The 27,296-nt window shown below is 37.4% G+C and overlaps 1 protein-coding gene across 2 annotated transcripts in view; it reads left to right on the top strand.

The window, feature by feature from the left end:
• Positions 1-27,296, top strand: part of IFT88 (intraflagellar transport 88) — a 49,164-nt gene that overhangs the window by 6,461 nt on the left and 15,407 nt on the right. For both annotated transcript variants that reach the window (XM_065632133.1, XM_065632142.1), the window contains exons 6-21: positions 1,042-1,105; positions 1,182-1,251; positions 2,251-2,341; positions 4,281-4,385; positions 5,559-5,665; positions 6,296-6,406; positions 6,506-6,737; positions 8,016-8,086; positions 8,546-8,632; positions 12,648-12,747; positions 17,151-17,237; positions 17,916-18,102; positions 18,691-18,799; positions 20,108-20,258; positions 21,369-21,484; positions 24,325-24,377. In XM_065632133.1, coding sequence (XP_065488205.1) covers positions 1,042-1,105; positions 1,182-1,251; positions 2,251-2,341; positions 4,281-4,385; positions 5,559-5,665; positions 6,296-6,406; positions 6,506-6,737; positions 8,016-8,086; positions 8,546-8,632; positions 12,648-12,747; positions 17,151-17,237; positions 17,916-18,102; positions 18,691-18,799; positions 20,108-20,258; positions 21,369-21,484; positions 24,325-24,377 — 1,741 coding nt within the window. The remainder of the gene's footprint in view (positions 1-1,041; positions 1,106-1,181; positions 1,252-2,250; positions 2,342-4,280; positions 4,386-5,558; positions 5,666-6,295; positions 6,407-6,505; positions 6,738-8,015; positions 8,087-8,545; positions 8,633-12,647; positions 12,748-17,150; positions 17,238-17,915; positions 18,103-18,690; positions 18,800-20,107; positions 20,259-21,368; positions 21,485-24,324; positions 24,378-27,296) is intronic.

The following is a 27,296-nucleotide window of genomic DNA, read 5'->3' as shown; positions in this document are numbered from 1 at the left end:
CCAGAATTAGGTTAACAGTTGGACTCAATGATCTTGAGGGTCTCTTCAAGCCAAAATGATTTTATGATTCTATTAAGGTTTATTAGTACACTCAGTGTCCTGATAGGAAAATTGAATAAGCTGGCATGGGGTGGGGGCGAGACATTTTTGTGTGGGGAGGCATTATCTGGTAATAAGTTACAAATACAAAAAAATTGTGGTTTGTTTATGTCTCTCTTCATTTTGATAAAGCAAAATATTCTGATCCATAATCTCATAGGATTCTATTTATTGTCAATAAAAATTTAAAAAGCAACTGACTTCTCAAACTATGCCAGCGAGCTAGGGTACATTACAGATCTGAAGACCAACAATTAGTAAGAATTTTCTAAAAATAAAATATATTTGAAATTAAGTATTTGGAATACATATAAAATTTACACAAGGTAATAAGTGTTCATTTGTGTCAGTTACAGTTACCTTATAGTGTTTGCTCCTCTGCTTTGTAGACAGTTATCACAGACTACCAGGTCAGAAGGGACCTCAAGGATCATCTGGCCCAACCTTTCTTGTCAAAAGCACAGTCTAGACAAGATGGCCCAGTACCCTGTCCAGCTGAATCTTAAAAGTATAAAATGTTGGGGAATCCACCCCTTCCCGGGGGAGATTATTCCAATGGCTGATTGTTCTCATTGTGTAAAATCTTCTTCCTGTGTCCAGTTGGAATGTCCCTGGGAATAACTTGTACCCATTACCCCTCATCTTTTCCATGTGAATCCTTATAAAAAGGGAGTCTTCATCTTCTTCGTAGCCACCTTTTAAATACTGGAACGTGGTGATAAGGTCCTCCCTAAGCCTTCTTTTCTCAAGGCTGAACAAACCCATATTATATGATGTATAATATTTGAGAAATAAAAATATTTTTTTAAATATTCAGTTTACTGAGGTGGTAACACTGACTTTTTGTGCTTGAAGGCTTTTGTAGTACATAACTGATATCTGTACTGTCTACAATTTATGTTTTAGGAAGATTATTTTAATATATCTTCCTTTTTATTTAAGGAGGGGGTTGCTCGACCAATGACAGCAGTGCATGCGGCAGGTTACACTAAGGCAGCTATGAGAGGTATGGTTTGTAGGAATCACCAGCTGCCAGAGGGAGATGTTATTTTACAATTTGCAGTACTTTGCTAATTTTGCAGGTTCTTCATTTGATCCTCTTGGCCAAGCAAGAGGTCCTGCTCCACCTCTGGAAATGCAAAATTCAGACAGGTTTGTTCAGTTTTGCATTCAATTATTTCAAAGCCTTAACAGCACCAAAAATCCCAACCGTAGTTAGAGTTTAAAAGCAGCCAGGGAGTTATAAAACCTGGAAGGGCCAAACTCTCAGCTTTGGAATAATGCCACAAACATACATGTGTGTGGTTAGCTGACTCACCAGAGCAGTTGCACTGACTTTTGAGAGTGTCTTATTTCAGTGATTTCTGGTTCTGACTGTAGCTCAGCAACCTGGATGTAGCTGTTACCGCACAAATCCTGTTATATAGAATTGTGGAGGACTGTGGAAGAGTGTGTGGCAGGCAAGGAACACCAGCTCTCTGGGAAGAACTTGGGGGAATTTTGCCTGCTGTTTTTCCTTGTTCACTCTGACCTTAGTACTTGAGGTAAAACTGAGGTAGAAGGTTTTGCGGGCTGGTGTGAATGTTGGGGAGTTCACTGAGAACAAGTCATTGAGCTTTTCAATACGAAAGTTGTATTCCTCAAATGTAGCTGTAAAGGAATAGAGACTCCCGCTGAAATGTTTGGTTATTTAACTGAGGAAAGAATCTAGATTAATAAAAACTATGTATTAAAATCTGCATTTGCAAGCTATACTTTAAAGTTATTTGTGCAAATAAAGGTTCAGTTAATTGCTCTTAATACAATATTTCATTTCACTAGTTGTTTGGTTTGAAAGCTTTACTAGCCCATCTGTTTGTTCTGTCATTACTTCTCCTGGACAAATTGGGTCCATGAAGGTTGCATGTCTGTCTTGCTCTCATAAGAGGATTTATGTTTTCTTAGGTCTCTGTTCTCAAATTAAAAGTGTGAGCATGGTGTCTTTGGAGGGCCTTCTCTGGGCATAGTTTCACATTTTATTTTCTTTAAGGGGAAAACCAGTTAGTTGTGACATGTGATACATCACTGTGGTATTTTATTGAGTATATGCTGTGTAAAAGCTTAGTGTTTGCAGTTATCTTACTTGTGTTAATCCTTTTATTGTTATTTTAGTTCAGAAGAGAAGATTAGGCAGTTGGAAAAAAAAGTGAACGAACTAGTTGAAGAAAGCTGCATTGCCAACAGCTGTGGAGACTTGAAATTGGTAATTTTCGTAGATTTCACTTCACTTTTGCTATTATGTGAAGAACAATCAATATAGATAGATATTTCAAACTGACCTGGGTTCAAACATTTCAAATTCGTAAAATCATTTTAATTAACTTTGCTATGACTCTTCTAATCCAGTGATACCTTGTATTGCCAAAAAAATGGTAGGAGCTCTATTTCCTGTGTATATATTTGTTAAGATTTCAGTGTTACAAAAGCTCCTTTCTACCTATCTCCATTGGCCTCTTCAAATGGGTCTGATCAATTAGTCAGGCACAGATTGCCCAGTTTAACCTATCAACTCTGTGGGAGGGGGTGACCCTTTTTCAGTACCAGGCTTGTAATTGGTATCTTTGCAGCATTTGATCCTCAGATATGTGAGGATCTTGTCTGAGTGACATTCCGTTTCCTTGACGTCACTTGGGCCCTATAGCGTATGGTATACACTGTATTGCTTTTGTTGCGCTATAAGGGGTCAGCATCAAGATGAGCTATTTCATCTTTCACTCCTTCATACAAGGAGACCTTCCAAGCTAAACAAACTCTGAAGTGCAAATGCCAGTATCCTTTATAGGATAATGGCAATAAAACACATCAGTCTTGGGTTCCAGTGTATCAAAATAGCCTCCAACTCTTCCTTCTTGAGACCAGACTTATGTTTTATGCCATATGCTTTGGACTGTCTGGTTCCAGCTCCTAAACTACTGGAGGCAGAGCAGGCTCAATGGTTAGAAATAATGAGATATGTTTGGTTCTTAGGAATGTAGACTTCCTTTGCGCACCTTCATTGCCCTCTCAAGTTGATTGCATCTGATCCATAAGGGGAAAAATTAACTAGAGCTGTAAGAGATGATGCTTCTTGCTCAGTCATCTGAGCTGCAAGATGCTGCAAGCATGGTTTAGCACAGTTTTGGCCCAGGCTAACTAACATTTTTCTAAACAGTACCTAGATATGGTTGACAGTTACTAGGGATAAGGAACTATTTCCAATAGGCAGTTTGAATGTATTTGATCTGTCGTAGAGGTTACTAGACCAGTGTCGTGCCATTTAGTAGTGGCTAAATAACAGGCTCTATCCCAGTTGATTTACATCTAGTATAGATGTAATGAGTGAGTTCAAGCTGTTTGGACAAGTTAGCACTTCTATTAAATGTCTTTTTGTCTGACACAAAGGAGTATTTTTCTGTCTGCACTCCGATTCAGACAATTTCAAGTATCTCTTTAGGTCCTGTGAAACATGGTGGGTAAAGCATCATTTAATCTTACCTCAGCTGCAGTTCGAACCTGTTAGGAAGAATGCAGTCCGTATTTTGATAGATCATTTTTGTTTGGAAGTCTTTGTCTTTGCATTGAGGTCTACAATTGATTCAGCTCTCAGGAGCCATGCTAGGCATAGTGACCATGAGGGCTCTCTTATCTTGAAGGGATTTTATATTGTTCAGTGCTCTCCACACACACTGAAGACCTACTTAGCTCTTTTATGCAGGGTGATATTGTGTGCCTATGTGGTATATCTTATCAGACTACATATGTTATCCTTACAGTCTTATCTATGTTTGGCAGATTTCTTTAGTAGTAATCCTTTATTTGCATGTGTCCAATGTGCATGTGCACGTGCACATTTATGTGCACTTTCTATGACAAATACAAGTAGAAAAATCTTCCAGGGTTAAGTGATTGTGGTGTATCTATTTGTGTGACTGCACTTCTCTAAAATTATACACCTAAGCAGACTTGGACTAACTGTATGTCTGCTTATTGCTAATTAACACCTTTCTGTCGGTTATATTGCTGCTTTTCAGGCATTTGGTACAGTCTGTGCATCTAAAGAAAATGGACATGAGTATATCCTTTTCATACTAGTTTTGAATGTATTTTGCCATATTGGGTTAGTAAGATTCAAGGCGTTGCTAAATCCTAGTATTTTGTTTAAGGCTCTGGAAAAAGCAAAAGAGGCTGGAAGAAAGGAAAGAGTATTGGTGAGACAACGTGAACAAATTGCTACTCCAGAAGACATCAACCTAGACCTCACTTACTCAGTAAGTGCTTAGAAATCTTCGATGAGTGAAAGGCGTTGGTAGCAAACATCCTAGAGACATTTCAGTGTTTGCTGAGTGCGTGTGCATTGTAATGCTCCTAGCAGTGTACCAAGTCAGATATGGTCTACATTTGGGAACAGGGGAAGTTTATGAAGATGAAGTAAATGACTTCTTGAAGTTAAAACTTAACATTAGATTGCAACAATCCATTTGTGTAATTGAGTCTCTTCCCTTGTAATCTCAAGTACCAGAGAAACCACATAGTCAACATTAAGTGAAGAAGGATGCCCATGAGCATCTATTCCAGCTACCTACTCAGATACAAAAAATGCTTTTCAAAATATAACAGATGTAAACCCTGTACTTCAAAAATAGTCTAGAAAATGTAACCTGCCAAGAGAAGAAAACAGATCAGATACTGCCTTTACCTTGAAGCATAAAGTGACAGAGAATGTATTACATGAAATAAGATATATTAGTATTACTAAATCTTAAAGCAGGTATATAGATTTACATTCTGGTTTTCAAATTAATAGTAGACTACTTTTTTTTTTTTTTTTTTTTTTTAAACGATACAACATGCATAAAAATACTTAGAGGGAGTTTGAAGTTGTACTCCAGGTAGTTCTGTGGAAAAAATTAACAACAATGAATACATAGAGTTAGGCAGACCTAGTAACTTACTTCATGGTGAAGGTCAGAGTAAAGCTGGGGGAAAAATGTGAAGGTATTTTACCTGACACCAACAGAACTTCTGTTTTGAAACAGTAGTTTGGAAAAATTCTCTCTTCATAAACTAAGTGACTGGAGGTAGTAGGACTGTTTTCCACAGGTTTGGAGTCATAAATTACATTTTCTGAGAATTATCTTGTATGAATGTTTTTTCATCCCTTTGAATTATAACATTGTGTTTACATATGTCTAAAGTCCACTAAGCATGGCCTTTATTGGTAGTTATTTAAGTACAAAAATAGAAGAATTACCTAGGATAAATAGATTTGAAACTTGTTTTCTCTGTGTCAATGTGCAAGAACAAAGGAGCATGGGAAGCTTAAAACTGGTAAAAGCAATACTTCCAAGGTAAATTAACTTCAAATTATCTATTTTGAATTCAAGTTTATTACTCTTGAGAGAACATTATTTTATTGTACCTATAATTCAATTTTTCTATAGGTTCTTTTCAATCTGGCCAGTCAGTATGCTGCTAATGAAATGTATGCTGAAGCGCTGAATACTTACCAAGTTATAGTGAAGAATAAGATGTTCAGCAATGGAGGTAGGTTACATTCCGAAGTGGATTAAAATTGGTAGTCAGGCATTCAAAATAGGGACTTCATCTGCATAATGTTGACTCACAGAGATCTCAGCTTTCATGTCTGCCAGTCAGAGTGGCTGAGAGATACTCATAATCTCTGACTGAGTATAACTTAATGAGCTCTTTTCTTTCCATAGGCTAAGCTACACATAAAGCTAAATATATCATTTTCTCATGCAGCACTATATTCTCTGCTCTGATACTAATTTTTTTCTCTTTTGACTCAGCTTTCCACTTCCGAAAGCTTCTTTTGGTATTTTGCACATGTTTGAGACTCCTATAGTGCACTTTTCTCAGAGGCGCCTATTTGCAGCTGTCTTCCTGGAGAGCACTATAAATAATCTCTACCTCATCCCTCAATTCACAGGCAAAATCAGAATACATCATACATCAATAGTTCTTTTCTAGATTTCATTACTACTTCATCTTCTGAGTGAAAATTCGCAGAGGGCTGTTCTGTGCAGCACTCTTTAAAGGGCCACTGGTACCTCATAACGAAGACAAATTTATTAAGAAGTTGTTCTACTCTGTCACTCTGAAACAATTTAAAAATGCTTCTAAAGTCTGTAACTCATTGACTTCTTCTGATAGGTAGACTGAAGGTGAATATGGGAAATATATATTTAAAACAACGGAACTATTCCAAAGCTATCAAATTCTACCGTATGGCTCTAGACCAGATTCCTAGTGTCCACAAAGAGATGAGGTGAGTTTCTACCAGTAGGCATGGTTTTGAAATACAAGTTTTGGCTACAGTGTGATTTGATAATTAAAAATATAACCTTATCCTGATTTCTTTACTTAGGATTAAAATAATGGAAAATATCGGAGTTGCATTTATTAAAACTGGCCAATACATTGATGCCATTTCTTCATTTGAACATATAATGAGCATGTCTCCAAATCTGAAGGCAGGCTTCAACTTGATCCTATGTTACTATGCTGTTGGAAATGGTGAGCAAATGAAAAAAGCCTTTCAAAAACTGATTGCAGTTCCCTCAGAAGTGGATTATGATGACAAATACATTTCACCAAACGTAAGTTTGAACAAAATAAACTGTGGCTTTCTCCTGATTTATCATATAAAGGGGGAGAGGCATTGAATGCTTGGACTATACTGAATATATAAATCCACATGTATTTATGTATCTAAAATAACTTTTTTTTTTAACCAGAAAATCCTAGTTATATTTACAAATGCTTATTTTAGTTTATTAGACATTGTTGGGAACTGGACTTCCTTTGTGCCATGAAACCAGCAGCTTATGATGTTAAAGACAGGAAAAAGTAATTAATAGGTCTTGGGTCCCTCTCAGAAAAGTCCTATGTAGAAAGATCAAGGCAAACCCTTTATATTCTTTTTACAGTGTTTTTTCAGTGATGCACAGCTTCCACTTTCAGTCCTGAAGATCAAAGATTTAATTAGTCTTCAAACTATTTGCAGCTTAAGAGTAGCTATTGCTTCCTATTGTCCTAGCATAAGCAAATAACATTTAATATATGAAGCATATATATATTTATTTTTATGTATTGATAAATATGTATATAATTTCTTATGTATCTTTTAATGTATGATTGATATGTATATAATTGTGTTAGAAATTATGGAACAGTAAGGGTCATTAAACACGTGAATTAATTGAAGACTATGTAAGATCATTAATTGGAAGAAAAGCTTTAGACTGTAGAAGTTCTTTCTAAGGATAGGCAGGCTACAGTTTTAACAGACATTCCAAGTTCTGAATTTTGTTATGAAGGGGTCAGAGAAAAGATCACAAAGTGATCTGGTCTTCATTTTGTATAGATCTATGATCCCTTCCCAATAAATGAGGAAGGGGTGGCTACCCAGCATAGCTGTGTTATTTCTTGTAGGTCCAACAGAAATGTGTGATAGAAACCACAACGTGATCATGTGAGTTGTGGTAATGAGAAGGTAGCACAGGTCCTCATCTGCTGAATAGCACTGCAGTTCAGCAAATTCTTAAGCATACTCTTATTTTTAAGTATGTGAGTATTCTCACTGTGATTTGCAGCCTTCCTGGTCTGACATACAATATTAACTACACCTGTTAACTACCCTAATGTGAGCTATGACCATATACATGAGCAAAAATCAGGATTCAAGTAGTTATAATGCCATATTTCAGTTTTTGTGGTTAGAAAACTACTTTAAACTGGAGCTAGTTTTTTGAAATGTGAAAAGTAAATAACTGATGTTATAGACTATGCATCAATTTATGTTTACAGTAATTGTCTATACACCAGTACACATGCACTTTAACTATTTAATTTGCAGTTGTTTTGTCCCCCTCCAGGATGATCCACATACAAATCTGCTGATTGAAGCAATTAAAAATGACAGCTTAAGACAAATAGAACTTGAGAGGTAATAGTGGAGTCTATTCTTTCTTGAATTTGATGCCATGGGCTTTAGTTCCTGAAAGCATTATCAGTCTTTGCACGTGCCCACAGCTCTTGTTATAAATTGTCCTCAATTTTTAGGCAAGAACACGCTCGGAAGAACTGGTTGGATCACTCAGTTTAGTGTACTGCACTGAAGTAAAATATCTACCTCAAATGCTGTAGGTTACACTGCTTAAAACTTGCAGTGTTGGGTTTTCTTTTAAATACAACTACCCTGTGCAGTGAAAGGAAGACAGAAAAAACTGAGAACTTTGTCAAGATACAAGGTAGTAGTGGTAGCAGAGGACTGGTTAGATTGATTCTAAGATTGTCCAGAGTGCAGGAAGAAACAAGAAGGAGATTTGGGGTTTTTTTTCTCTATACATGTTTTTGAAATGGTGATGTTTGTGTGTTGGAGTTTGTTTTGTTTTGTTTTCCTTAGGAAATCCATGGCAGAAGAATACATCATGACAGCTGCTAAACTCATTGCACCAGTGATTGAGACATCTTTTGCAGTCGGCTATGACTGGTAAGAGTCAATGGGGGCTTTTTTTTTTGTCTGAATTATATACCACTCTCTCATGCTCGTTATGAAACCAGATTCACAAACAAACAGCCTGGGAAACAGTTTGCACATCTCAAACACAGTGTCCAGGTGATTTTTCAGTTTGCCTCCAAGATGCTGTGGAGAACAAAACAAAGCATTAGAGTCTATTTTGTGTTAAAAATTAATTTCATTTATCATCGAAACTCAACTGTTAATTATACATTTTGATCTGTTCTGTCTTAGCACAAAAGGAGCTCCTTAAAGTTCAATTGATTTTGAAATTTCAGTTTGAAAACTGGCAAACTTTTAAAGCTCTCTATAGACAAATGCTATACAGAAGGCAGTGATTGCTACTCTTTACTGTTAGTTTGAAGATAGCATAAAGAAGACTTGGGGCGCCTAAGAAGTTTTCATTACTCCATAGAGTCATTATTTAAAACGTGAGAATCTAAATATTTTTAGGTTTATTTGTAAACTTAATCTACTGTTTCTTAAACATTTTTGCAGGTGTATACGGTGGTAGACTGGTGATATAGTTTACCATTTTTACTTTAATATCCACTTTATTTTTTTAATTTACAGCTTAGCTTTTGCTTTCTGTGGTATTTTCTACAGCAGAATACTCTTCTCTTTAAAACCAAATAAAACACACATTTCCTATACGGACAGTCTAAAAATTATCATCATAACTTTTCAAGATGTAGTTTTTAGCTTGCTATTACAAAGACTTACTTGGATATTTTTAGTATTTTTATAATGTCATTGGAAAAAAACATGAATGCAAATGAATGTGCATCTGCAGCCACAACATTACTAGCAGATATGTTCAGTGTTTGGGAAGTGAAGGAAGTTTGATGGGAAAAGAGAATGTTCCTTTACCTGTTTTGTTTTGCTTTGGGTTTTGGTGGGTTTTTTTGGCCAGTTAGGATTATTTTTCAAATTTTGCAGGTCTTCTAATTATAATTTACTCATAAAGCTGTTTATGTGAACACAAAATAATCTCACACAGACATGTTTAGTCTGCTGGAGTCCACAAGGTGGTGTTTGATGGTTTAATAATCATTGTAATCTTACAATTTCCCTACTTCCACCATTCTTGCTTACCAGAAAAACAGTATGTATTGTGAAAATTAGCTTGCTGCTTCAAGACATGTTAGCATGAGTAAATCAGATTCATTTGCTCTGTATCTTGTTTTTTGTTGAAGAAAACTGGAAAATGTTGTCACATACGCAGTTTCCTTAGTGCTGTCCACAAAATCCTTGTCATGAAGTAAAACACTTTCATATCTGTTCTGGCTAATTAATCAATTTCTGGTGAGATGTGTGGGACTCTTTGTGTATATCGAGACAGATTTACACTGTTCTTCTTCACAGGGCTTGAATTCCCCAGCCTAGAAGTTTAACCAGCAGTTTGAGCTTGGTTTTCCGAATACTGCACTTGGTTATGAGCCCTCTGAGTGTTAAATATGCTTTTAATCAGATTAATTTCATTTACAGAAATAAAGTCAGGACAAATAATCTTCGGACTTCATAACTTCTTACTTAAAATGCGACGTGATCTTGGGATTATTCTGTCATGTTCCTTGAGGAACAGTTGGATAGTTAGATCTCATTGCATTTTATGGTTAAAAGATGTGAACAGTAACACTTGAAAACAAGTTTTTGATTTTTATTACAGATGTCTTTGCAGAAATTGCTGTTTTTTTCAATATAATTTTTCCTCCAACGTCAAAAGGCACTTGTATACTTTGTAGAGAGACTGTCCCTGTGCCAAACCAATTATAGCAGCAGGCAGTTTGTTAAATTAAACTTTTGTTGGCAAATTAGCCAACTATTATTAGAAGAAAAGAAAAAGGCTTTCCACCACTTAAAAAAAAATGGAAGGGATTGAAGAAGCATCCCATGAAGTTGTTCATTTAGTGTGCTTAGTTCCAAACACTTTGAGAGAACAGTATATGCATATAATAAATAAAGGTCTTGCTTCAAATGATTAGCTAATTTTAAAGTACAACACATCAAACAGAATCACAGAATCACAGAATGTTAGGGATTGGAAGGGACCTCGAAAGATCATCTAGTCCAATCCCCCTGCCAGAGCAGGAACACCTAGGTGAGGTTACACAGGAAGGCGTCCAGGCGGGTTTTGAATGTCTCCAGAGAAGGACAATCCACAACCCCCCTGGGCAGCCTGTTCCAGTGTTCCGTCACCCTCACTGAGAAGTAGTTTCTTCTCACATTTAAGTGGAACCTCTTGTGTTCCAGCTTGAACCCATTACCCCTTGTCTTACTGTTGGTTGTCACCGAGAAGAGCCTGGCTCCATCCTCGTGACACCCACCCTTTATATATTTATAAACATTAATGAGGTCACCCCTCAGTCTCCTCTTCTCCAAGCTAAAGAGCCCCAGCTCCCTCAGCCTTTCCTCATAAGGGAGATGCTCCACTCCCTTCATCATCTTTGTGGCCCTGCGCTGGACTCTCTCCAGCAGTTCCCTGTCCTTCTTGAACTGAGGGGCCCAGAACTGGACACAATATTCCAGATGAGGTCTCACCAGGGCAGAGTAGAGGGGAAGGAGAACCTCTCTGGACCTACTAACCACCCCCCTTCTAATACACCCCAGGATGCCATTGGCCTTCTTGGCCACAAGGGCACAGTGCTGGCTCATGGTCATCCTGCTGTCCACCAGGACCCCCAGGTCCCTTTCCCCTACACTGCTCTCTGACAGGTCATTCCCCAACCTGTACTGGAACCTGGGGTTGTTCCTGCCCAGATGCAAGACTCTACATTTCCCCTTGTTATATTTCATTAAATTTTTCCCCACCCAACTCTCCAGCCTGTCCAGATCTCGCTGGATGGCAGCACAGCCCTCTGCTGTGTCAGCCACTCCTCCCAGCTTGGTGTCATCAGCAAACTTGCTGATAGTACACTCAATTCCCTCATCCAAGTCATTGATGAATATATTGAACAGTATTGGTCCCAGAACTGACCCTTGAGGCACTCCACTAGATACAGGCCTCCAACCAGACTCCGCCCCATTGATCACAACTCTCTGGCTTCTCTCCTTAAGCCAGTTTGCAGTCCACCTCACTACCCGATCATCCAGTCCACACTTCCTCAGTTTTGCCGTGAGGATGCTGTGGGAGACGGTGTCAAATGCTTTCCTGAAGTCAAGGTAGACCACATCCACTGCTCTGCCATCGTCAATCCACCTTGTTACGTCTTCATAAAAGGCTATGAGGTTGGTCAAACACGACTTCCCCTTGGTGAAGCCATGTTGACTGTCCCTGATGACCCTCTTATCCTTGATATGTCTTAAGATGGTACCAAGGATAAGGTGTTCCATCACTTTCCCGGGGATGGAGGTGAGGCTGACCGGTCTATAGTTGCCCGGGTCCTCCTTCTTGCCCTTTTTGAAGACCGGAGTGACATTTGCTTTCCTCCAGTCCTCAGGCACCTCTCCCGTTTCCCAAGACTTGGCAAAGATGATGGAGAGCGGTCCAGCAATGACTTCAGCCAGACCCTGGAAGATGGTGTGTGTGAATGAACATCTGAACTCTCTGCTGTGTTCTCTTCTGCCCTTATTTTGCAGAAGACCCTAACACAACTGGAGGATGACCAGAAAGGGTTTTATTATTATGACTTTAATATTATTATGTAGCTCAGGGACACAATCTGCCATCTGCGGCTTTGTTCACTAAGCTGGTTTATGTGTTTGGTAGTATATGCAACAGGACAAGAGATTAGAAAAATCATCTGGTGGAACATATCTAAAGAAAATGGTTTTAAAAATGATCTTAGTGAGTATCTGACATCAAGCATCACTAATTGATGGCAAATAATGTGATATTTAGGTAGCTGACTGAAAACAATGAGATCAGAAATAGCATGGGAATAAAATGTTTTTTCAAATATTTTTAATCAAAGTGCTCTTTGCCTCTGTAAAGAAAGCGTAACTCAGATGCCTTTTATTTATCTTTATGGCTTGCTTTCTGTTGCAGGTGTGTTGAAGTAGTTAAAGCTTCCCACTATGTAGAGTTAGCCAATGACCTGGAAATAAATAAAGCCACTACTTACTTGAGGCAGCAGGATTTTAACCAGGTATAGTAACTTTTCAAATTACTGTTTTTTAATACTGTATTGGCAAAGATATTTTTCTTAGCCACAGCATATTTTTCAGCAAGGGAAATAATGATTTATGCAAACATAATAATTATGTTGATGCTGCTCAGTAAAATAACTTCATAAAAACACCGGCAAGAGATGGGTTTAATATAAATGAAATTTCTACCACAGAAGTTACAGTGAATGCAGTTCATGTCAAAATGAAGACACCTAAATTTAGTTATCTCCACTGGGTGTCCAAGCTGTCATTAACTGTAGTTAATGGAACTGTAGTCAGTACAGTCTATAGAGCCTGGAAAGCATGTTGCTAATCAACATGGAATTGTTTTCATTAGTATGAGCTGAATCTTCCTCTCAGTGAAGTTGACTATAGTACCAAAACATATGCAGACGCACTTTATATGTATCATTGTTCTTTATATTATGGTATTCTCACTGTTCCTATGTGTTATAGCATTCCCTAAAATACTATCATCTGACCTTAAGCTTCAGTCATTGAAATACAAACTGGAATTAAATTAAGCATCTGATCAGGAGCTTGGACAGTTCTGCATCTCTTATAAAAGATTGTCTCCCTTGCGGGCACAGAGGGCCAGCATGGATCACCATTACTGAAAAGATGTTACAGCAGTCTAAGCAATAGTGTATATTAAAAAATGAGAAAGGTCATAGAAAAGATAGAGTATCGGTACTTCCAAGGAGGAGTATAGCTCATTGCTCAAAATTCAACTGCCAGAAGTTCAGATGATAGATCTACCAAAATCTTTGTGATTTTCACAGTTTTTATCATGCATATTATTATGTTCCATTTTAATTGTTTTGTTATACTTTTAAATATATATGTGAAGTAACTTTTGGCTATGTCAAAATTACTTAAGTAAGTTTATGTAGGTTAGATTTCTTTCTGCAACTGGCCATACAAGCACAAGTTAGACAAATTTCTGCCAATGAATTTTATGCTGAACTGCCCTCATGTTAAAAATCATCACCAATCTCTTGCTAATAAGTACAACAGGTTGTTAATTGTAGCTTTCCTTTTCTATGCATATAAATTGCCAATGTAGGTGTATAAATTCATACCACAACTTACCACATTTAAATTTTTTGTATTATTTAAGTGAATGTGCTGCTTTCTTATAGAGTTTTAAGACGTGCAGATTTTTTTTGCCTTTAATCAAATTTTCGTAGGTTGTGGGACAATTTACAATTCCAGATTTTTGTCAAAATTGTCATGTGGTCTTTGCCTGTGAAAAAAGGCATGGTTTGAACTGTGAGCAGTTGGAAACAGCTTTATCTGAACAAGAGGGAACTTGGATATATGACAAGATTTGCTGAATTTCCTTCTAACGTGCACCGTTTGGTGCATTCAATGATACGAATGCTGAATAAATAAGGAACATAGCAACCCCTGGGTTTGCACGTGTGGCAAGAAGTATGAGGGATCATATATAGCAAAATGACAGCTGAAGCTGAATACCTCTGTCATCTCATAAGGTTCTTCACCTTCCCATAGCCTGGAAGGAGGCACACAGGGCCACGTGCTTTACTCCAGCCCACTTTTCATTCTCATATTTAAGCTCTTCTGGTTTCCTGAGCAGCTCTTGCTCCTCCTATCTTCCTTCCCTGTAGATAGAGCAAGGGAGTTATCCTCTGTTGCAGTTCATGTCTGACTAATAGCTTTTCTGAGATCAGGAAGTAGTTGGAGAGTTTGGAAAATTTGGGGTATATCTAGTAGCTTTATTGATGATAGCTTTTCAAAAGTGAGAGTGTTACAGGTGGATAAACAGTCATATGATCTCAAGAGTTTACTATGTTGGTGGTATTTTTTTGCTATTTCCAGTTAGCATCCAGTATGGGTAAAAAAAAAAAATCAATTCTCAGAGGTAAAATGAGATACAGAGATTGTTGGTGATGTTTCTGTGGAGTACTCCAATGGAGGGAGGGGGGAGGGTGTTGGCAGTTAGGAGTAAGGGGAGAAGATGCTCTTTTTAGTTTGATTATGTGATAGAAGACCTTTAACCTGCTCTGGAACTACTTAGTAGCAGAGTTGGACTGCAGAATGGTGATTGTAGAGAGTCTTGTTGTTGTTGTTGTTCCAATAAAACTGCAGCTGCCACTTAGATTCATCCTGTCTGTTGTTCATATACTTACCAACTCACCACCTGTTCAACACACCTTTGGCTAAAGAACAAGAATGTAAACTTTTTGAAATATTCAGTTTCAAGGCTGAAAGTTTTATTGTTTTTCAAAAAAAACCCCCTGAAATAGATTTCTGCTGTACCTTTAATGGGCTTAGCTATGTGCTCATCGAAATGAATATGTTATTATAAAGAAATCCTAGCAAAAAAAAAAAATCAGGGTAGAAATTACCCTAGTATGTCTAGATTGTAATTTATTAATAAGGGATCTTGTGTATTAGATATCTTGAATATTTTCTTAATTTCAAAGAAAAACTTTGAAAACTAATTTAAAACCAAAATTCTGCGGTTAGCCGTGCAACTCCTTAACATCTTTGGCAGGTCCAGATTGGGTCAGGCAAGCTGCTTTGAAGTTTAACTTCTGTAAGCAAATAATTTAGGTACGTGGGAAACATGCTCTGAAGAATAATTTGGACAGTCTGTGTTTTGATTGTTGAATCTAAGTAACTGCTACTGTTAAAAAGTTAGAAGTTATTTAGAATATATACATTTAGCTGATTATGCAGTGAGACCATTTTTATTTTGCAAGGACAAAAGGAGAATTGCTATGGATTTTCATCTAAGGGCTCATAATTGCTGAAATGGTTCAAGAGACCTGTAACATAATTTACCAGTAACTGAACAGAGTTCAGAGTCATACGAATTTTTCAGTATACATAAGGAAGAGATTACTTCCACGCCAATGTTTATCTTCAAAGGTGCCATTCAGCAGTAAAAGCAAAGGTAAACAAATCAGCTACATTGAGAAATGGCTTTTCAGAAAGTGACTTTGAATTATATCTCGAAGTTCACTAAAAATAAATTCCAAGAAGAAGCAAGTACTTGCTTAAGAATAGAGTACCTCAAATATAGTAGTGTTATATCCATAAACATTTGGGACCATTTCCTTTTTGGAGAAAGTCACAAATATGTATAAAAGTTTAACATCATCATAGTGGCAGTCTTACATTTCAGAGATCACAAAATCTAGAGCCTAACTTTTGAAATGCTTTCCTTGATTGAAGTCCATGTATTTCTTTAGAGAATTTTCTATTATTAGGGAAAAATATTATGTTCTTTAGTCTTTCATAGTTCTTGGGTGGAATACAGTTGACTAAATCAATGAACTGTGTCTAGTTGTATATACTTTGTCATTTTACACATCATTAGTACAGTCATGGTTTTGTATAAAGTAATTGTAAAATATGTACGACAGTCAATTAAAACTTGTTTCCTTTGTTTGCTTTGGCATTCCACATACAGTATCATGCATTCACTTTGACATGTAAACAGCAGCTATAGGTTTCATACAAAGGAAGAAAGAAACTTTTGAATTCCCAGTGATGATGGCTAAATTGAGGTGGCCACATCTGTGTTGTAATAGATAATGGAACTGGGCTCACTGTGATATTCTGACAGTTCGTGTAGTTAATATAAATATTTAGTGTAAAGAAACCAGATTTTCTTAATAATTTAGTCTGCAGTTCTGAATGTAATCTCATAGCCCATGAAACAAAAACACTCCCTTTTATTTCAAAGTTTCTTTGATAGTTTATTAGCTATGAATTTGATTGAATTTCATAAACTTCAAATGAAGAAGTTTATGGAGAAAAAGTAGTTTTCTTGTAAAAGTCAAAATTCTGATGGCCTCAGTCTTCACATTTGGATACTTCCTAAACTTAGACAAGTATCAACTCCTTATTGCACAAAACAACTGCAAGTTGAAATGCAATCCTATATTGTCTTGCATTTTTAAAATATATATATAGCGTGTACTCTTTTAGCTTTTTTAATAAGAGTTCTAATGTCAATCCTTTTGTGTTCACTTGAAGAACTGGAAGATAGGTATGAGAATTTTCATTAGTTAGATAGATTAAAAGTAAATAGTATAAATTTGTGGTTTGTATGTATAGAATTGTCGTATCTGTGTACTTCAAGGTAGCCATTTCTCATCTAAATTTTGAAGAAGTAATAGCCAATGCTATTGAAATTTTCTGACCAAGATTAATATTATGTATAATATATAGTTCTGTGTGTACATGTTTACAAGCATGTGTTACAAGCTCTAGTAATTATCATGTATGTGAGTATGAGTTGATAATTTTGGCTCTTTGTTACTGTGACGTTTATCCCTGCTTTCTGAATTAATGTTGGTATACGTTTGCTTCAGTGGGAAGTAAGTTGTTTCCAAATTACTTCTAGGCGCTGGAGACTTTAAAAATGTTTGAAAAAAAGGATAGCAGACTAAAGACTGCAGCTGCAACAAACCTTTCCTTCCTTTATTATCTGGTAAGTGTTTCCTTCAACAAAACCAGTTAAGAACTGCAGTTTATGTAGCAACTTCTGTATCTTTGTAGTGATTTTTGTGTCTAAATAATCTCTGTAAGCAGCAAGAAACTGCATGTTGTCGGAGTTGGCAGCAGCCAGGTTCTCTTGGCTCTGTCCGGTGTTTGTTGGCTGTAGCTGGGATTTGGAGCATGTCCTCTGTGTCCTGTTGCTGGGAGAGAGGGTGAGGTGGACCCCCAGGCCCCAGATGTTTGCCTTGGTGTGATTTGTGCAGAAGCTCAGCAGCTGCATTTAAAACCTGGGTCCTGGAGAGCCTGGCTGAACTCGAGAAACGTGAAGTATGTAGCTTAGGCAGGTGTGTTTCTGTACGAAGTTTGTAGCATATGGGGATTTATTTTTGTTTTTTAAAGAGATACTATTTTGTCACAGCAAAGAGAACTTCCAGACTGAAGAGTGCCAAAACACATCTCAAGGGTTAAGTTCTAAAGGGTTAAGTTCTGAAACTTGAAAGAGCTTATCTGCTGTATGCAAATCCATAAGGAATATTTTAGGACCGAAGAATGTTGTGGGTTTTTTTCATCCTCAGTCTTTTGAAATTCCACTATATTAACTGTAAGAAGCCACAGCTGCAAGAAAATTGACTGACAAATGACTAATACAATGTTTGTTTTGTTCATGTAGGAGAATGAATTGGCACAAGCAACTAACTATGCAGATTTAGCTGTAAATTCTGATAGGTACAATCCAGCAGCTCTCACAAACAAAGGAAATACTGTTTTTGCAAACGGAGACTATGAAAAAGCAGCTGAGTTTTATAAGGAAGCTCTCAGGAACGATTCCTCGTGCACTGAAGCACTTTACAATCTTGGTAAGCCAAAGGTGCTTTTGTGGTTTAGCTTTTGTCTAAAGGTAAAACTAATGTTTCTGAGAATCTGGCTTTCAAAATTTTCTTGTATAGAAATATATACTAATTATTATTACTCTATTCAGTCATTTGTGGTATAGCAAGGTATTAATTTATACTTCCTGTCTGTTCTGGAAAAAAAATACCAGTGTTAACAGCATAAACTAGTAATTGGAGATGATTAAGTCACTTTGAAGATAAAAAATTTTACTATCTAATAAAAATACACCAGTTGTAGCATTATTAAACCATCAGAGTCATTCCCCTCTAAAAGCTGTCCCTCTCCCTCATTCATGTTCAAAAGGTAAGATTACATATGTTCTTGGTTTTTGAATAGATTTGTGTTCCTTGTATTTATCAGTCTGTTAAGTCATACTAGCTGGTAAGAATTATAAGCATGGCTCTCAGGAACAGAGTACGTCAATGTCAAGGCAGTTAAACTGCCTCTGAGTACCGTATTCCTATTTCATTTTTCTTGGTTATTCTGTCAGTTAATAGGCGGAAGTAATCTTTTTCTCATTGCATTAATACGGTAACCTTTATTTTTTTTAGGTTTAACGTACAAGAAGTTAAACAGAATAAATGAAGCTTTGGATTGTTTTCTGAAACTCCATGCAATCCTTCGAAATAGTGCCCAAGTCCTTCACCAAATAGCAAACATGTATCTTTTTCTGGGTTATGATAACGGATAGTGGTTTCGGTAAACTCATTTAATCTGAAATGCGTGTTACAATCATGACACAATGACTTAGAATTTTACTGTAGTGTCCATTATAATTAAGGTTATCATGCATAGATTCATTTTCTGATGTTGTTGAAAATGAGAACAGAGCTTAAAACATTCTTGGACATTTCCAGTGAAGCAAGTGAAGAAATACATTGACTGTTCACATTGCAAGGAATACATTTACACTCTGTATTAAACTGTGACCTGGAATATTTAAAATGCTGCTGATTTTATTATGAAAATAATGTGACAGATGAAAGCATAATTGAGTAAAACTTGAAAAAAAAAAAAGTTAATGAAAGTGAAGTTCTGCTCTGAAAGCTGTTTTCATGTTAGTTAGTGTATGTATAAGAAATTAATTGTCTTCCAGCACTGCAAAAGCTCAGCAGACTGAAAAGCCGAGGAGGGGAGGGGTTGGCTTTGCACATTGCCAGTGATATTCTACCCTATGAATTTCTTTAACAATGCTTTTGAGGATGTGCAAACCATAATAAAATCCTCCACAAGACAGAACAGATTCCAGTTGCTGTACTACACTTTTAAGAATAGTAAAAGTAATAAACATGTATTTTAGTCAGTAAAATAAGTAAACTCCAAAAATACAAAAGGTTGCGATCTCTATTCCTTGCATAGCCCCTTTACAACAGCATAAATGTCCCTACACTTCCCAGTTCCCATCTAGGGGAGAATTTCTGTGTTCCACTGCTGTGTAAAACTGCTTTCCACCGATACAAGCTTTTTCCATGAAGGGCAGGGTGCAGCAGAAACTGAAAAAAAACACCTTGGGCAGTAGCTCCAGCTCACGTTGCTGCGCAGGTCGGAGCCCTTGTGCTGAGCGGTGCTGACTGAGCTCACTGCAGGTCTCATCACAGCTAAAGCTGCTGCTCTTCTCAGGACCAGAATCGCTGTGCTGCTGGGACACACACAGCAGAAAGTCTCGCTGCAGGCAAAAACCCGTTCTGAGGACAGCAGTTTTACCTAACTGCTTGCTTCAAGACAAAATGATACATGACAAAAAACTAACCAAGTTGTAAAGGCTACAAATAAATCACCTGGTTTTCATACTTAGAAATGAGGAAGTCAAAGTAAAATCAGTGAGGGAGAACCAAGGCCTAAGTTCTGTTGAGCCTGAAGTGTGACTGGCTTTCCTTTACAGCATATGGATTACATTAGGTAAAGTAGTAAGAATATTGAGTGAATCAAAATATCATCAGCACCAGTCCTTGACTGAAGAAAACTCAGATATGAGATCATGGAAGATCCCAATCAAGCCACCGAGTGGCTCTTGCAGTTGATCAGCGTAGTACCAACTGATCCACATGTACTTTCAAAGATAGGGAAATTATATGATAATGAAGGTGATAAATCCCAAGCTTTTCATTATTACTATGAGGTACTTGCTCCTTATTGCTTTTCTAATGCACTTTGTCATAATAAAAAAAATTTTGCCATAGATTTCTGTATCAAATTAACAATTCATTAATTTAAACTTTTTAAAATGTCATCCAAAAAAAAAAATTGGAGGGAGAGTTGATAAAATCTAATTTTTGTAGTCAGATCATAAGGAAACACATAGACTTTCATTTTTCCTATGGTGGTTGTTTACATTAACCTCTAACAATTTTAATTTAAAATATAGTCTGAGATGAAATTTAAAAAATGATACAATAAATGTAATTTTAAAGGTGTGTAACTTGACTACGTTGATTGGAAGCTTTATCTATGTAATGAATGTGGAGATGTATGTATATATAAAAGGTGTTTGTATTTATGTATGTAGGTTCATATATATATATTAATGGTATAGCTACACATGATGTATACACAGTTGCCTGAAGCTCAGCATCCTCTGTCATTTGAAGCCAGCTGCAGTACTGACTAGTTTGTAGAGATTCTTCCAGTTTGGAAACAGGAATAAGACTGGAAGTTGCTTTGCTGCAATCTGAGAGTTCCTTTATCCGCGTAAAGCGAGGATCTCCAAAGGCTGTGTTGCAATCTGACTACTCGTGGGGTTGTACTTGGTGATAATTTTGCTGCCTATTTCAGTGGGAATTTCTAAAAAGCTGAAAATGTTACTTATGTATGTATTTCATAGCAAAGAATGTTTTTAGGTGAGTTTTCCAGCAGACTGATTTGAGTGTGGAATTGTACACGTTAGTTAGCACCGTGTAATTTTTTAGGTAACTTACTCACATGTAGACATGATCTAAGTAAACATTTTTGCTGTTGCAAACTATTTAAAATAATATTTCAAATAAGGCAAGATGGAAAATGTGACAAACTCATCTCAGGTAACTTCTAAAAAGCATTCTGTAATTAGAAAACTTGCCGTGCCTTTTTTTTTTTTTTTAGGATTACTTACTACAGCACACTACTTCTATTCATATATTACACGTTTTTGGCATCTGGAGAATTAAACACTTGAGTAAGATATTCCAGAAGTAACATAAAGATGTTGTTTATCACTAAAATTGTGTTTCTTTCACCTTTCCTATTTTGTCAGTCATACCGGTATTTCCCTTCAAACATTGAGGTCATTGAATGGCTTGGAGCCTATTACATTGACACCCAGTTTTGTGAAAAAGCCATTGAGTACTTTGAAAGAGCAGCATTTATCCTGTAAGTAATTATTATTTTATGCCTACTCAAATATTTTGCGATTAGACATCCGTAAGTATACCTAGAGATAAATAAGTTAGATAACTTTAATACTATAAGAAAATACCAGAGTTAAGAATATTTGGGATATTATTTAATTTTCTCAATTTACTGTTCGTTTGCTGTGTGGTTTTGCTCTTACTGTGCAATTTCAGTGTTATGTAGGATCCTTCTTTGGGCCCAAGATAGTTGTAGGTATTAGAATCTCTTTTCTCCATCCTCTGCCATTAAACACAGCTATGAAGTGAGGAGCAGCTCTCCTAAGCCACCATGACCCTCTGTCTCTGGCTTTCTGTGAAATATTTCCTTTCTGTTATTTTATTGTGTGGTAAGAATGTGATGGTTTACGAAAATGCATCTTTTAGCAGTTCTTGCTACATTTCCACTTTTGCATAACTTCTACTTCCATAAAAACGATATTACAAATGAGGTATAAGAATAAGCAAAAATGTGAAGTGCAGAATTACCAACGGTCAGTGAAAATATTAATAAGTTGACAGATCAAGTTGATCCTGATATTTTTGAAATACACTGAGTTCAGTTCAGCAACTGAATTGCTGAAATTGTCCTTTAGCAGAATATGGCACACTTAAGAAAGTATATAGGCCATATATTTTATTTTGGATCAGAAAGTGAGCTTACCAGACAAATGGTTAATAAACAAAAATTTGGTCAAATTTAAATCTATAATCCAGAGTTCAAAAAGAATTCTAAAAAGACATGCGTATGGTCTTTATATGTGGAAACAAATATTTGTCTATATGGTCATGAAGAATTTTGTGGTATTAAACCAACTAAAATTCATGCAACTAAAATTCACTCCAACAGGTATGAATTTCTCTATTTTGTGTTTTGGGAAACCTATCAAAAATCAGGCTAAGCAAGACTCAGTTATGGCTTGTCTTGTGATTACCTAAAATTTGACATTCTTTTTGTTCTGTGAATCTGAACAAGACAGCATATGAACAAAAACATGTACAATATAATTCAAGGCAAGGTTGTACTGTGGACAGGTTGTTAGAAGTTCAGTAAAAATAATAATTCTGGTTTTGAAAGGGCTTGAGTTAAAGTAGACATTAATTATAGAAGAGAAAAATCTGAGTTTTAAATAAGGATTAAAAATCGAAACAAAAATAAATAGAAAAATATAAACTTCACCCAAACTGTGGTATAAAGAATTAGAGGTGTAGATTAGATGAAAATACACAGGAGATAGTTCACAGGTTTGCCAGCATTCTTCTCGGTATAAATACTGGCCACCTTAAGTTGTATTTTAGTCAAGCTATGAGATCGCATATGCTGACATGCATGGCCTTCTTAGACACTTTGGAAAGAAACAGCTGAAACTAAAAAGAATTATTTCATAACTTGTTTTGGCAAAGATCTGAATATTTTATGGTTCGTGTTGCACTCAGTCCATGCATGAAACATGAAATATGTGGATTGTAAAGTACTTAATTGGCATGTGAAAATCTTCATTATTATTTGTAGTTGTAATCTATCTGTAATACAGACATTTTTTTTTCTCTGTGGGTTGAGATTGTTAATGGCGGTAACAGAACAGAGATGTTTTGGTGTTTGTTTGGCGTTAAAAATAGAGTCCAGATATGCTAATTGATAAATATGAATGTTGGGTTATAAATTGCTACTAATTGTAAATAAAGTTACATTTTAAAGTTACAACTTTAAGTGCCATCAGCATTTTTTAGTTTAACATTTAGTGTGTTCAGTGTTTTAATCGCAATAATTAAATTTTAAATTGCATTCTAAAATGTTAAACAATGAAATGAGAAACAGTTTTTCATTATTTTGCATTTACCAGCATGCAGAAATCTATCGTTAATAAAAGGAGTTGTGCAGCTAATGTGCAGGCCACTGACAATTTATTCTCTCTAGAATTTTCATACTGAACTGCGTATGATGTCTGCTTGGCTGCCTTTATTGTTTGCAGGAGACATATTCAACCAAAACTAAAAAAGCTGTCCTTTATAAGCTAGTTTGGCAACTACCAGGCAGACAGATTATTGAGAGTTAAAAATGGCCTGTGCTGTGACTAGAGGGAAAAACTGCAGAGAAAAAGTAGAAAATTATTCTGGAAATGTTAGCATGGAGTGCCATGGGGATAAGCTACTGCAGAGTTGTAAGCCATATGTGAATAGTGCTTCGGCTTACGGAGCATCCTTACACTGCTGACACGAAAATTTCCTAATTTTCACGTTATCTTGGGAAGAATGAGGCGAGAGTCCAACAATTTTGTTGTACATGCTCAACATCTCAAATAATGTTTTCTCTAACTGTATCTGTCACCATTATGTGCTAAAAAGACAAGGGCAGGCAGCAGCTAGGGCATCGAGGCGCTGACAGAGGCGAAGCCGGGGTTCGGAGCTGTAAGTGGGGAGTGTGCTTTGGGCAGGGCTCGCTTGGGTGTCTGTGGGACCCTGCTGGTGGAACTCCCTCCAAATACAGTTAGCATTTTGTTCTCCCCCATTGCATGGTTCCATACCTCAGACAAAGACTAGCAGTTCACATGTCGGGTCTAATTGTGTCTGATGCACAGAATGAGCAGGAGAAAGACAATGACATGGGACTACAAATGAGCAACAACAAGGCCTGCACACAGGAGCATGATGCAGGGGTAAGCTCTGTGTGACCCGAGCAGGCTAAATTCTTCCTAGGAAGGCAATAAGCTAGATATAAAATTTTAAGACTGTTTTAGTAGTAGGTCTTTACCAATGCTATGCAGATTATTTTGCTTATTCGTTGTTTGGCAGTGTGCATAATTTGATTTTATTTATATGCAGACCGACACAAGAGAAATGGCAGCTGATGGTTGCCAGTTGCTACAGGAGAAGTGGTAAGTTTTGTAACTTTTTTCATAATCGGTTGGATGTTTGTAACATTTTTTTTTTGTAGTTAGTTGGAGTTCAGCGTGGAGAATATGTGAAGGGGGCTTATAAGAAAGATGGAGAGAGACTTTTTACCAAGGCCTGTAGTGACAGGACAAGGGGAAATGGTTTTAAACAGAAAGGGGGTAGACTTAAGTTGGACATAAGGAAATTTTTTACGATTGGGGCAGTGAGACTGGAACAGGTTGCCCAGAGAAGCTGTGGATGCCCCATCACTGGAAGTGTTCAAGGTCAGGTTGGACGAGGCTTTGAGCCTGATACAGTGAAATATATCCCTGCCCATGGCAGGAAGAGTGAAACTAGATGATCTGTTCTGTTTAATCTCTTTATCAATGATGTGGACAAGGGGATCGAGTGCACCCTCAGTAAGTTTGCAGATGACACCAAGTTGGGTGATCTGCTGGAGGGTAGGAAGGCCATACAGAGGGATCTGGACTGGCTGGATTGTTGGGCCGAGGCCAATTGTATGAGGTTCAACAAGACCAAGTGCCGGGTCCTGCACTTGGGTCACAACAACCCCAGGCAGCGCTACAGGCTCAGGGAAGAGTGGCTGGAAAGCTGCCTGGTGGAAAAGGATCTGGGGGTGTTGACTGACAGCAGCTGAACGTGAACCAGCAGTGTGCCCAGGTGGCCTAAAAGGCCAACAGCATCCTGGCTTGTATCAGGAATAGTGTGGCCAGCAGGACCAGGGCAGTGATCGTCCCCCTGTACTCAGCACTGGTGAGGCTGCACCTCAAATCCTGTGTTCAGTTTTGGGCCCCTCACCACAGGAAAGACATTGAGGTGCTGGAGAGAGTTCAGAGAAGGGCAACGAAGCTGATGAGGGGTCTGGAGCACAAGTCTGATGAGAAGCAGCTGAGGGAACTGGGGCTGTTTAGCCTGGAGAAAAGGAGGCTGAGGGGAGACCTTATCGCTGTCTGCAACTACCTGAAAGGAGGTTGTAGCATGGAGGGGTTTGGTCTCTTCTCCCAAGTAACAAGGGATAGGACAAGAGGAAATGACCTCAAGTTGCACCGGGGAAGGTTTAGATTGGATATTAGGGAACACTTTTTTCACAGAAAGGGTTGTCAGGCACTGGAACAGGCTGCCCAGGGAAGTGGTGAAGTCACTATCCCTGGAGGGGTTTAAAAGACATGTAGATGTGGTGCTTAAGGACATGGTTTAGTGGTGGACTTGGCAGTGTTAGGTTAATGGTTGGATTTGATGATCTTAAAGGTCTTTTTCAACCTAAACAATTCTACATTCTTCAAAAGTATCTTCCATCCCAAACCATTCTATGATTCTATGGTTTGGTTTGTTTTCCCTGATGTTTTGATTTTTTTTTTTTCTTTTGATCTTTTCTGCCTGATGTGAATCCTGGTCCTAAAGTTTGTTTGAAAATTCAGTTACATATTATTTTGTTATGAATTTTCACAGAATCACAGAACGTCAGGGGTTGGAAGGGACGTCGGAAGATCATCCAGTCCAATCCCCCTGCCAAAGCAGGAACACCCAGATGAGGTTACACAGGAGGCGTCCAGGCGGGTTTTGAATGTCTCCAGAGAAGGAGACTCCACAACCTCCCTAGGCAGCCTGTTCCAGTGTCTGTCACCCTCACTGAGAAGAAGTTTCTTCTCAAATTTAAGTGGAACCTCCTGTGTTCCAGTTTGAACCCATTGCCCCTTGTCCTGTCATTGGTTGTCACTGAGAAGAGCCTGGCTCCATCCTCATGACACTCATCCTCTACATATTTATAAACATTAATGGGGTCACCCCTCAGTCTCCTCTTCTCCAAGCTAAAGAGACCCAGCTCCCTCAGCCTTTCCTCATAAGGGAGATGCTCCACTCCCTTCATCATCTTTGTTGCCCTGCGCTGGACTCTCTCCAGCAGTTCTCTGTCCTTCTTGAACTGAGGGGCCCAGAACTGGATATAATATTCCAGATGAGGTCTCACCAGGGCAGAGTAGAGGGGGAGGAGAACCTCTCTTGACTTACTATCAATTTTCTGTTTATGTAAAAACATGTGACTTTTCTTTTAAGTCCAGGAAGCATGCCTACACTGACTTATGCATGAAACACTCCTTGTGCATTTAAATAAGTAAAACAAAGAAGATAGTACAGCATAAATGATCTGATAGGAAGTTTATTTAATGTTGTTATAATACCATCTGATCCAACATAAGTAATTAAAATTTAAACTTGCCTAATTCCCATTCATTTTCAACAGCAGGTATAATTTTTCAGTATTAAAGTAGTATTTGCATTACACACACAAAAGACAGCCTTTTTGTGCTGTATTTGCTTACTGGGGATATAATATGCCAATAAGCAAAATGGAAAGAGACTAATCATTCTGGGTTTTTTTCATCACCTAAAATGCATTCAAGACACTTGATGATTAAGGGATTTTTCTTCTTTCTTGCTGTCCATTGTGTCATTCTTGTTTATGTTTCCTTAGAACTTTGCAGAACAGGCTTCCTTAATAAATAAGTGCATTTTCTCACTCTGCTCAATTACTTAGTACAACAGTGAGAAAAGGAGCAGGACTTTGGGAAGTCAGTGAGTTAAGAACAGTCAACACCAGCCAAAACTAGACAGATTGTGTTTCTTTGCTGGGAAAACAGTTAATGGTTTTGGCTGCTTTTTAGATAATTTATGACTCACTGGCAACATTCCCAGCTCATTGTGTTAACACACGGCAGGTCAGTTTGATCGGTACCCTGCACTAAGAAAGTAAAAATAGTGATATCTCAATAAACTTTTTTAGTCAGATATTTTATGGATATAAGATTTTAAATTCACAGGGTCTATCAGTGCTTTCCATAATAATCGAGCTGAGGCAAAATTGAAGCAAAAGTCTTAAAGAATAATTACTTTGCTACCAGATC

Source organism: Caloenas nicobarica, chromosome 1, assembly GCF_036013445.1.
Source record: "Caloenas nicobarica isolate bCalNic1 chromosome 1, bCalNic1.hap1, whole genome shotgun sequence".
In the NCBI taxonomy this organism is placed as follows: Eukaryota; Metazoa; Chordata; class Aves; order Columbiformes; family Columbidae; genus Caloenas; species Caloenas nicobarica.
The sequence above is the reverse complement of the archived record's forward strand: the minus strand, read 5'-3'. Positions and strand labels throughout refer to the sequence as shown.